We start from the raw sequence: 12,300 nt of genomic DNA, 5'->3' as shown, positions 1-12,300 counted from the left end.
CATCATATTTGGTCTGCAGAGCATCGTAGTCCTTCTGAGGGCATACCCTTTGGGCATTGAGGGCCAAGGCCAGGGCGGCCACCCTCATCATCCCTTCAAGATCCTCGGACAAGTCCTTATCCCGGGCCGCCCGATCGCGCCTGACTATATGCCTCACCTCCTCGCGCTCCAGCAGCACATTTCTCTTCGAGAAGATCCCCCTGTGCAGAGTACATGAGGGCATCACTATGTCATCCTCAGAAGGGTTGTCATTGATAAGGGGGTGAAGTTCGGGCCGGAGAACTTCCCGAAGTCGTCCCAACCGACGAAGGGGAGCCACCATCAGGCGCACCCGCAGCAGCCGCCTTGACCTCCTCGACCCGCGATCGCTTCACGGTCAGCTTGACGGCCCCCTTGTTCTTTGCCCTCATCTTCACAATCTTGTCATGAAGGTCGGCCATTTTTCCTGCAAAATAAAGAGTTAGAACCGAAAGGATATTGTTCGAACAAGAAATAGTTGTCTCACCTAACAAAATTATCGCATCCCCGTAACTCCCACACTCGAGGATAGCTTTTGTGTTGATATGCCGAGGCTCCAGCACAGGACCTCCATCTTCCTCGAATAAGGGATCCCCGTTGGGATATGTACATACTGCCGGTCTAAACCCGTCCACGAAAGAAGCGAGCCGCTGATACCCCCCCGTATCGCGCTCATTGAGATCCTCGTCCCGGAAGATATAATAGTCGGTCCCATGCTCGAAGTGGTCGGGCTGCCACTCCAACGGGAACCGAGCAGAGGGGCCCACTCTCCTCACCCCGTCCTCAATATACTCGCGTTCCTCGAACAAATGATTCTCGGCCTCAGGAGTGAGCGGCTTGATTATAAAATACCGACTCTTGAAATGCTTGATAGAGTCCTGATAAATGGCGAACAGCTTCTTCGGCTGCTTAAAGGACACCCAACTCCACTTGCCGTCCAGATCGCGCAACTTCTACAAATGAAACACTCTAAAGAAAAGAGGCAGAGTCGCTTCGACCTCCAAGTACCCACATACGACTTCGAAGTCTCTTAAGAACGCTAAAGCGTTGGGATGAAGCTGAGACGGGCACAAGCGCAACCAACTGAAGATACTCCGTTGCAAATGAGTGAAGGGAAGACGGAGACCAGCCTCCTTAAAGACGAACTCATACATTGCGAAACGAGGACCAGGGAATTGCGAGCAGATCCTCTGATGAGATTTAGGCACAAAGGCGCCCCAAGAAGGCTCCTCGTCCTGGTCAAGGTCCTCGATGACGTTAAAAGCTTCCTTAGGACGTGTCGAGAAGCGCGACGCAATCGTCCTCGGAGCAACGGCCACCCATTCCTCGAGTTTCCTCGGGGAAGTCTCGACGACGGGAACGCCCTCGTCCTGCAAGCAACCAACAACTTCATCCTCGTCTGATATGTCGAAGACGACATCGTCTTTGTTCTCGTCGGCCATTTACCTGAAAAGCAGAGGAAACAGTGAATTCGACTGGTCAAATCCACCCTTCCACCGCAAGTCAAGTGAAAGGGCGAGGAAAAGAGACGAGGAAGGAATTCCACCTCCCATCGAATACCGACGAACTAAATTAGAAGCACCCGCAAAATAAAGTCGTCACGTACAGCGATGGACGGTAAGTGCATCTAGCTCTCCGGCAAACTCATACCCTAACTGGGGCACGCAATCTCCTTCGCTCGTCTCATTCGAACTACTCTTGATTAAATCTAAAGCCTGGACGTCTCATTCAACTATTCTTGCCCCGCTCACTCAAATCTCACTCGGCAAACGCATAGGAAAAATAAAGATCTCCTAGGACTACTCGGCAAACTCACGAACCTTGCTCGATATACTCATGAATCCTGCCCGCCGCACTCAAAGCTAAAACATAAAACTTAAATAGAAGCAAGGAGGAGACGAGGAACTTACTTGAAGAAGCGGAGGAAAGATGTGCGAGACGAAGAAGAGAGCTGTGAGCGAGTCTTGGGAAGTTTGCAAAATGTTAAGTGACAAATGAATGGTCTTCTCGCTTCTTATATAGGGAAAGGAGGCCAAAGGATGTCATGATAGCCTAGGCAGCCTAGGAGACGCCATCATTGCCTACATCCTCAAGACGGCTCCATCCACGAAAAGGTGCCACGTCACGAAACAACTTTGAAAACCCAAGCGGCGCAGTCTGCATTTATGCCTAAAAACGGCGCTGCAATGATGACAGTCTCCATAACTGCCACCTGTCAGCCACACTGACAAGAAGCAACCAAAACGTATCAAGAGGAAACCAAGGGACAGTCGTCTCCTCGACTGGTCTTAGAGGACGCCACCCGATCACCCTTTGCTCTTACACCCAGCAGCAACTTCTCTCCCCGCCAACCTAAGCGTACGATGAGAGCCCAGTTGACGACCAACATTCGTACTCTTGCTCGGCCAGCCTCTTGGTTAAAGTCATCACTCTCACAAAGACTAATGACTTGGGGGGCTCCTGTTCTGGACTGGGCCGAGCAGGCCCAGCTCTTCCCACTAGCCGAGCAGGCCCAAGTCATTTGGGCCCATTTACTGGATAACCGTCAAGAGTTATCCACGCGCGAAGACCACGCGTCACGCAGCGGAGGATTCGGTCAACCATCTCCGAACCCTACGCTATGCTCATCCAGAACGTGAGTCTCCTGCTGACTCAGCCCTAGCACGGGACGTTCTGGCAGTTCCCTAGCACGTGGGCCTCCAGTTGGATTTGGCCCAATTAGGGAACCTTGGCCCAGCGCTGGGGGCTATAAATACCCTCTTTCACTAGAGGGTCAGGTATTCCATTCTTTACTCTCAACCCTCATTCTCTGATAGCTACTAACTTAAGCATCGGAGAACCTTGCAGGTACCCCCCCATCTTGCTCTCCAAGCCAGATTCCGCTGCCTTGACGATTCTTCTGATCAGGTACGATCACCTTCCATTTCAAACGACGACCACCTGCAAAACGGTCAGAAAAGATGGCATTTTGAGAAATAAAATTCAGAGGGTGGCATTTTGGAATTTTATTTTTATAGAGTGGCATATTGGTAAAAAAAAAAATTTTTTTATCAAGATTAAATCTTGTCCAAGTGAAGGGGCTTGAATTTATCCTTTGTTCATAAAGCAAGAAATTATTTTCACTTTGATTTCGAACATTATTAGCAATCATAATATTGTATGTTTCTTGCTGAACAGTGGTATGGATTTTCTCTTTGTTGTCTCGCAAGTAGGGGTGCTTGCGGTGCGGTTTGGGCGGTTTTGACGAAAAATATCATCCGAACCGCAAGAGAAAAAATAGTGCGGTTTGGTTTGGTTCGGTTGGCTTTTAAAAAAATCCGAACCAAACCAAACCAAGCTAATGCGGTTTGGTTCGGTTCGGTTGGTTCGGTTTTTTACAAATATTTTATTGAGCCATACATACACATATAGATGATAACATAATTTTGTATTTATACATTCATACACTATCAAATAACAACAAAACTCGTCATATTTTGACAACAATTTTCATTTAATATGTAAAAATTAAATTAGACAAAAGTGGAATATTAAACATAAAATAATAGCATAAAACAATATAAAAATTATTATAACGAAACAAAAAAATAGAAGAGACGAAAGATTAGTGAAAGTGAAAAAGAAAAAAAGTGTTGAGAGATTAGAGAAGAAGATATGCGATACAAACGAAACTGAAATACAGAACATTTACATAAAAATGAGAAGGTGAAAAAGAAAGAATATAAGAGAGTAGAGATTATAGAAAAAGAGGGAAGATGTATGTGGCAAAGAAGGTGCGATAATGTTATTAGAGATTTTAGAAGATCGAGACTGAAATTATATGTGTAAGGATGAGAAAATTGTTCGTAATCATAATGCTAATGTATAATAAGTTTAAGTTTGGGTAAGATGTGAGTTAGTAAAATTTAGGTTGTAACACAGTGCGGTTTGATTCGGTTTACAAAATACAAGCCGCAAACCGAATCGAACCGTGCGGTTTTATAAAAACTGACTCAAACTAATCCGAACCAAATGCGGTTTTTTGCGGTTTCGGTTTGGTTTGGTTTGCGGTTTTTTATTGGATTGGTTTGGTTTTGATCACCCCTACTCGCAAGTGTTAAAGATCCACAATCTTCCTTGACCCCCACTTGTACCTTCACCTTTATCACCTTTTAATAATTGATTGGTGATAAAAATGAGACTGTACAAACCTTTTAATGAATTGGAAGAAGTAGGACGTGGCAAAATAGAAATGATTCAATGCGACACGTGATAATAACACCAACCTCCAAGGCTCCAACCATCTAAATTATTGCAATGGCCGAGTATGAAAAATATGAACTGTAAAAAAAATTATACATTTCTAAATTCTAGCATTCTTTGTGTTGGATTAGTATTAACTTTGTGAGTGAGTGAGGATAAGGTTTATTTTTCCATTGAAATATCAACTCTCATAAAATCTTCTTCTTCAGCTAGCTACAGCTTCTTTATAAATGGTACGTTTTTTATAAATTGTATTTTAAATTGAAATTTTGATGTAAATATATTATTATTAGTTTTTGGATTGTGAGATAACTAGACTAAGCATAGCACCAAATCTTGTTTTGTGTACTTGTGGTGTAGGAGGCAAAGAAGATTGTGCTCACTAAGCCATTCACAACATTAATAGACAACCAGTCATCAGATTCTGAAGGGAGTTATAAAGCTCCAAATATGTTGCAGCAAATACTAAACCTCTTTAAGAATGTGCGGTTAGGATCTGATCTCTCACGCTTTAAGGTAGGTTTACATTTATCTCCAATAATCAATTCAATTTCTATATTATTTTGACACTAGATTATACAATAATTTGATCATATTTTAAATTTAGGAATTTTTTTAAATATGTGTTTGATTAAATAACACAATTGTAATTGTATTTTTAATTAGCAGACAAATACTTTCATGGACATGAACCTAAATCTATATTTTTAGAAAAAAGACCGATCAATAAGGAGAGAAAAAATTTAAATTTATTTAAAATTTTATTTATTTAAAATTTAATTTCGTTTTTTATTAGCATCATAGAGATGATTGTGATAATCGAGTAGAGAGACAATTTTATTTTTATTGTTTAATTAATAAAAAAGTTGTGATTGATTGTGTGTAAATCTAGATGTTATAATTGTGTTCATCTTACTATTTTTTCAATGTGAAAAGTGAAAACATTTTTTATAGTTTTACATTGTCATGATATATTTCACATTTTTTATAGTTTTACATTGTCATGATATGCCAGAATAATTGATTTCTATTGGTTGACAGTGTAAAATTAGCATATTCCATTTTCTCTTAAAATGAACCCATTTAAAAAATAGAATATAAATATTTTCACACCAATGACCTTATATTGTCAATTGAATTTGAATATGTATATATATTTGACAGCTACCACCTATCTTCAACATGCCAAAGTCACAACTTCAATGGTACGGTGAATGCATATATTCCACATCCACAGAAGTAGACTTGTTAAACAACATCAACAATGGAAAAACAGCACTGGAAAGACTCATATCAGTAGTGGCATGGAGCATTTCTACTACAAGACCACAGAATTTTGGAGTTGCTCCTTACAATCCTATTCTTGGTGAAACTCACCATGTCTCCAAAGGAAACCTTAATGTCTTAATTGAACAGGTACTTTGTTATTTCATGTTTCGTGTTTTCGAAAACTTTACTAATTATTGTTCTTTAAATTTTGCAGGTTTCACACCATCCTCAAGTATCTGCATTTCATGCCACTGGTCAGAAAGAAAACATAGAAATTATATTGTGCCACTATCCGGTTCCGAAGTTTGTTGGTAAAAAACTTGAACACATTCATATGTTATGTTATGTTATGTTAAGCTCTTTTACTTTGTTATTAAAACAAAAAATTATATGCAGGTAGTGGAGTAGAAGCTATAATGCATGGAAAACGAAAGCTATGTCTTCACAATCATGGAGAGACATATGAAATGAACTGTCCTAATTTCTTATTCAGATTTCTTCCGGTTCCTGGGATTGATTGGGTTGGCGATGTCACTATCCGATGCCAAGAAACGGGTCTTGTAGCAGAGTTGAGCTACATAAGACAATCTTTTTTTGGATTTGGAGGAAATCGAAGACGGATAAAAGGGAAGATCTTTGACTCACTCACAATGAATGTTCTTTATAAAATTGATGGTCACTGGGATAGGTATCCATCTTACTATCACCCTAAAATCTTATATGCCTATATGTGATTTTAAAGCTTTCTTATGTTAGTGTCGTATGATCGTATCAGTGTCAGACACCAAACACGTATTTAATATGAAGTGTCGGTTCTATATATATAGTTTCATAATCATATAAACTAATGTTGCAGCACTGTAACAAACACGTATTTAATATGAAGTGTCGGTTCTATATATATAGTTTCATAATCATATAAACTAATGTTGCAGCACTGTAACAAACACGTATTTAATATGAAGTGTCGGTTCTATATATATAGTTTCATAATCATATAAACTAATGTTGCAGCACTGTAACAAACACGTATTTAATATGAAGTGTCGGTTCTATATATATAGTTTCATAATCATATAAACTAATGTTGCAGCACTGTAACATTGAAGGATGCAAGTAATGCAGAAGTAAGAGTTATATATGATGCAAAACAAGTTATTTCAGGCCTCCATACTCCTTTTGTTAAGGATCAAGAGGTAACAACAAATGAAAAACAATTATGGTTTTTATATGTTTTATGAATATCATATGTAGCTCAATACTAAAGCATGTTTATATTGTATCAGAATGTGTGGCCAACAGAATCAGCTCTTGTTTGGGGTGAGTTAAGCCAAGCCATCATAAATAATGATTGGGAGAAAGCAAGAGAAGCAAAGAAAAATGTGGAGGAAACACAGAGGATTCTCCAAAGAGAAAGAGAATCAAAAGGAGAAACTTGGATCCCTAAACACTTTATAGTCTCTCAAAGCAATGAAGATGGCTGGAACTGTTCACCAATTCAAAAGTGGGTTCCAGATGCCCCTATCATCACCCTCTAATTATTTACACATAGGTCGTTTGATATCAAATTATGTTAGAATTGTTAATCTGATCTGCATGTCAAGAAAGAGTGGCACTTGATGTAATAGTTAAATAAAGTAACACATTAACATTTTTCAAAGTTTTTTTATGTCCTTTTATTTTTCTTTTTAACATTAATCCGTTTATTTATTTTCAAATACAAAAGATTCCAAAGCCATAAAACCATTTGAGATATCATAATCCAAAGTGTAGTTGCTCGATTAAACCTTGAACAGAATTCAGAGTTATGGCACAAAATTTGTGAATTATTGTGAATGAAACAAGTGTTAGAAAACTTGAAAATACAGTGTGAAGACTCCATGGTGTTCTTTTGCGATTATAAATCAACTTTTAGTATTATACATCATCCTGTTCAACATGATACGATAAAACACATTGAAATGATCGACATTTCATCAAAGAAAAATTGAATAGTAAATTGATAATTACAATCTACTTACTAACTTGCAAGTTTTGAATAACTGATATCACATCAATAAGCTAAAACATAACTCACTTCTAATATATGTTTTTGAATGAAATTTATCACATCACATCCAATGCCTAGTTCTATTATGTTCTTAAGTACAAAGGCAAGTACATCTTTAGGAAAACAATATACAAAAGCGATTCTAAAATATATTCTTATAATCGCTACAGACATACATGTCACCTAAACATTAATAATAATGTCTTGCAAATCTGATTCAGATCTCCTGTTGAGTGACTTCTCAGCAATACTTTCCAAGATAGGTTTCCATGACTGAGTATGGTAGCATGAAATAGAGTTGACCAGGTAAGAGTTGACTGTTATCTCGTTTCAATGGTTTGTAGGATGATGAAAGAAGCTGTATTGAAGTACAAACAAAGTGTTTTGGTAGATTACCAATAACTTGGCTTGCTGAAATTGGTTGATCAAAATGTTCCACAAAACCATTGAGATGAACTACTCTTATCATGTTTTTTAATATTGAGGATGTATTGCAAGAATAACAAGCACCCATTGTACTCTCAATTTGTGTGTGTGTAGATTCTAAATGAATCAGATCAAGGTATTATATGCATGATGCATGTGAGTGGTGTTGCAAGTAGGGTTTGACATTTCATAGTTTTATAGTCAAGTTGACAGGTCGCTTTTAAAAGGCTTTTTTTGGAAATGAAATTAGTTGACAAAATGCTTATTAATTTTTCAATAATGAGGCTCTCTCCACTTGTGTCTTTTGAAAGAAATGGGAACTGTATATTCAATGCATCTTTTTGTAAGATTTTTCTAAAACAGGTTGGATTGGATGAGATGAGACACTTTTTCAGCCAACATGCATGTTTCTGAGTTAAATGAAGATGTTGACAGTGTTAAATTAATTTGATACTTTATGCTTCATTATATCTTGATCATTGAATTTGGAAAACAAATTTAAGATATTTCTATATTTAATTTTATTTTGTGAACACTTTTTTCTTTCTTGCCAGTTTGGATTGGGCTGAAACTGAGTTGTTTGGACAAGTGTAATGAAGTGGACGTATGTAGTGGGACTTTGTTTTATCACTTTAGTCCTCACCATGTGTCATAAAGTTTGACATACTATCCTAATGTGGATTGTTTTCATATCACATTGTCACCTTGTGCTTTTCCAATCAATCTTTCAATGGATTGTTACAAAAACTCATGATACTTTTAAAATGGTGAAGTACTAGTGATAGTTAGTTTCCTAATCTTTAAACATATTTTTACCAAGTTGCTAGTGGCTTAATTAACTAGTTAGTTAACTTGTTTAATAAGAATATTTCTTAATCAACAAGTCATATATAAACGGTTGTAAGTTGTAACACATTAGATTAATGGATTAACTCTTTTGTAACGCCTCCGATCAATTTGTAAAAGTGAATTTAAAAATCGTTCTTAGCTGGCCTATATAATCTATTAGCTTTATGTTAGAATTGATTAAAATCATTAAATTTTAAATAGCCCATGAATCATTTTCCTTTTTTTAGACACGTCTTCTCCTATAATCAAAGGGCTCCTCCTAATTCCAAAATACACTAGAATTTGTTGTGAATCTCTTCTTTCTTCTTTTCTATACTTTTTCTATTCTTTTACTAAAGTTGCCTAACATTCTTTTGAGTGAAATATATTTGTGAGAGTTTTTGTCGTACTGGTGTCTTTGCTTCAACGGTCCTTCATCAAGAGTATGATTCTATTGATTGATTTCCTTGATTAGTTATTTATATTTTTCTACTAAAATCTTTGTTTGCTTCTTATGATTAGTCGGTTAAAATCTCTATTTGATTCATGAACTCAGTTTGGTTTGGGAATCAGCGTGTATAAAATTTCCAACTGTAATTGTGATACTTTATAAGTGAGAGTGTTAGTATTTGAGGTAGTATAGTGATGGTTTAGAATGTTGTTGGATGGTGTAAAAAGATCTGGTAGATAGTTGAAATATAGTAACAAGTAGTGTGAGAGCTACTATTGGAGCATTTAGAAACACGGAACAAGAGAAAACACATAGGTAATCAACTTACTGTAGGAGGAGAGTAATAGTATGATGAAGCCTTCAATGTTATTGAATTTGGACCTTAAAGGCTTGAATACAATTACACATATGTTTGTCTATTTATAGGTGTTTCAGGATGTTTTTTAGAATATAACTATCTAGGCTTTTGTTTGTCTTTTCTACGTTACATTAACATAGAACTTTCTAGGCTATAAGTTAATATAAGAATTATTGAAACAATTTAGAAACATGTAGAAACTTTAGACTATTCTAGTTTTCTCAAAACATTGTCATTTATGTTTACTAGAATGTCCTAGAAATGTGCATCAATTTCAACACTCCTCCTTGATGTATATCTTAGTAACTCCAAGTATAGTTCATAGTTGTTCAAATGTGAATTTGTGAAACTATCTCCTCATGCTTTGATACATTTATGTAATATAATTTATTTTGAAAATCATTATCTCCACTCAATTTTGTTACACTACTTATCATAATGATTGTTACTAAACTCTTTCTCATCATTGTTGAAGGCTTTTGACGAGATTCATTCTCGCTCCTTAGTTGCATTTGTGATCTTCCTTGTTTGTCTTGTTAAAGACTTCTAACAAGGATCCCTTTTGTTATTTATTTGCATGAGAATCTCCTTGTCGATATTATTGAATACTTCTGACAGGGATCACTCTTGCTTCTTAGTTGCTTACGAGTCTTCTTGTCGTTCTTGAAGAAGAATTTGACAAGGACTCATTCTTGCTCTAGTAGTTGCATTTGTCTTCCTAGGCTTATATTCAAGTTGAGTCTCAGAGGCTGCATGTCTCAATTTTTTTATTGTATACGCTTGTGCTTTATCAGAACACAAGCCTTATTTGCCATAAATTTACGATATTAGTTGGACTTGAAATTAAGAGGGTCAGACCGTTAGCCTACCTGAACTTCTCTCTCTCATTTTTAGTTGTGGGTTTGAACTCAAACAGAGTCAAGTCGTGTGGATAATTGTACTCCTTTATGTTTGAGTCAGAGACTTTGTTTTCTAGTTTTAATAAAATAGTTGGTGGCAAGAAGAAATAGTTAGTCTACGTCCAGTGAATAATCAAACCAGACTCTGATACCACTGTTAGTAGTTGATTGTTGATAAAATATTGTTTTAGAGAATTGTTTAGAAAGAAGACTATGTCATTGATTAGTTGGATGATGAATTACAAGATACCAATTGTCTATTTGTATGCTCAAGTCATCAACCTCTCAATGGTGGTGACTATTAATTTCTACGTTACTTTAGTTCTTTCTAGAGTTTTTCATGATAGATTAGTATCATGATAGTTCTAGATTCTTCTATCTAGCTTTTCCATACACTTATAATTTTATATTCTTCTACCATATTCATACATATTATACTTCTAGGATATTCAACCATTTTGATACAAATTATATTAAAGAATATTTTAAAAATTTGTAGCAATTTCAACTTAGAAGATTTATATATTTAATATTTTAATGTTTTGGGTTAAGATGAGGTGTCCACCACATTTTATGTGATTGGATTTGATAAAAAGTATTTTGAGAGTCTAGATATCAATTAAAAAGCACTCAAGTGAAGAAAAAACTAGCCTACCTCTGGTGCAAAGAACAGAAGCTTGCCTCTTGAAGAAAAACACGGCTGTGAATGTAAAGACTATAGAAAAACCATCTTTTGATCATTAAAATAGCCTGTCCTGTAAATATCCAAATGTGCTGCAGTGTACACGTTTTCAAATAACTAGAAAATTGCATGGATATTTTTTTGACTTATCTAAGAATTAATAAATTCATCCAAACAAACTTTTTAGAAAATCAGATACAAGAAGTCTAAAATAAATTATGACTTCCTACTTCCTAACTTATAATCATTACACACATACTTTCTTGCAAATCTGATTCACTTCTCCTGTTGAGCGATTTCTCAGCAATACTTTCCAAGATAGGTTTCCATGACTGCACTCTACAAGAGCTTCTTCCTCCTTTCATCATAACTTTCTCTTCCATCCCAACTCTACAAGGACTCCTTGATGGTGACTTATTGTAATCACATGGTTTGTTTTTGGCTTTGCCTTTTGCAGTGAGCCTTCTCGCTAGGCAAGCCAAATCCATAGGAGAAACATCCGCCTGGAGCACTGAGTATGGTAGGATGAAATATAGTTGACCAGGTAAGAGTTGACTGTTATCTCGTTTCAATGGTTTGTAGGATGATGATAGAAGCTGTACTGAAGTACAAACAAAGTGTTTTGGTAGATTACCAATAACTTGGCTTGCTGAAATCGGTTGATAAAAATCTTCAACAAAACCATTGAGATGAACTACTCTTATCATGTTTTTGAATATTGAGGATGTATTGCAAGAATAACAAACACCCATGGTTCTCTCAATTTTTGTGTGAATAGATTATAAATGAATCAGATTATATACATGATTAATGTGAGTGTGTGGCAAGTGGGGTTTGACATTTCATAATTTTATAGTCAAGTTGACATGTGGCTTTTAAAAAGGCTTACTTTGAAGAACAATTCTTTCTTGCATGGACACACCCTAAATCCACATTCTTAGGCACAACCAATATAAGAAAGAGTCTTTTTTAAATTTATTTTAATTTTAATTTTGATTTTAATTGGATTCATGAGGTGGTTGAGATTATGAAGGAGAGAGAAAAATCAGTATTTATTTTTTTAATTAATTAAAATTT

The 12,300-nt window shown here is 36.3% G+C and overlaps 2 protein-coding genes across 2 annotated transcripts; one reads left to right on the top strand and one right to left on the bottom strand.

The window, feature by feature from the left end:
- Positions 1-4,336: 4,336 nt before the first annotated feature.
- On the top strand, positions 4,337-7,189 carry LOC131601188 (oxysterol-binding protein-related protein 4C-like). The gene is made up of 7 exons (XM_058872961.1): positions 4,337-4,493; positions 4,621-4,776; positions 5,425-5,676; positions 5,744-5,840; positions 5,926-6,217; positions 6,623-6,725; positions 6,816-7,189. The coding sequence occupies exons 1-7, from the start codon at positions 4,491-4,493 to the stop codon at positions 7,065-7,067; spliced, it is 1,155 nt and encodes a 384-aa protein (XP_058728944.1). The 5' UTR covers positions 4,337-4,490; the 3' UTR covers positions 7,068-7,189.
- Positions 7,190-10,914: 3,725 nt separating this feature from the next.
- On the bottom strand, positions 10,915-12,012 carry LOC131601180 (uncharacterized). The gene has a single exon (XM_058872951.1). The coding sequence runs from the start codon at positions 11,973-11,975 to the stop codon at positions 11,457-11,459; it is 519 nt and encodes a 172-aa protein (XP_058728934.1). The 5' UTR covers positions 11,976-12,012; the 3' UTR covers positions 10,915-11,456.
- Between the last annotated feature and the right edge of the window lie 288 nt (positions 12,013-12,300).

This window comes from Vicia villosa, linkage group LG1 (genome assembly GCF_029867415.1).
Source record: "Vicia villosa cultivar HV-30 ecotype Madison, WI linkage group LG1, Vvil1.0, whole genome shotgun sequence".
NCBI classification, from domain to species: Eukaryota; Viridiplantae; Streptophyta; class Magnoliopsida; order Fabales; family Fabaceae; genus Vicia; species Vicia villosa.
This window is presented reverse-complemented; position numbering and strand designations above follow the sequence as displayed.

Excerpts from the sequence above, each read along its gene's own strand:
- LOC131601180 (XM_058872951.1), bottom strand. The coding sequence starts at position 11,975 with ATGGGTGTTTGTTATTCTTGCAATACATCCTCAATATTCAAAAACATG.
- LOC131601188 (XM_058872961.1), top strand. Across the intron at positions 4,777-5,424 it reads CTGATCTCTCACGCTTTAAG|CTACCACCTATCTTCAACAT; the intron begins GTAGGTTTACAT and ends TATATTTGACAG. Across the intron at positions 6,726-6,815 it reads CTTTTGTTAAGGATCAAGAG|AATGTGTGGCCAACAGAATC; the intron begins GTAACAACAAAT and ends ATATTGTATCAG.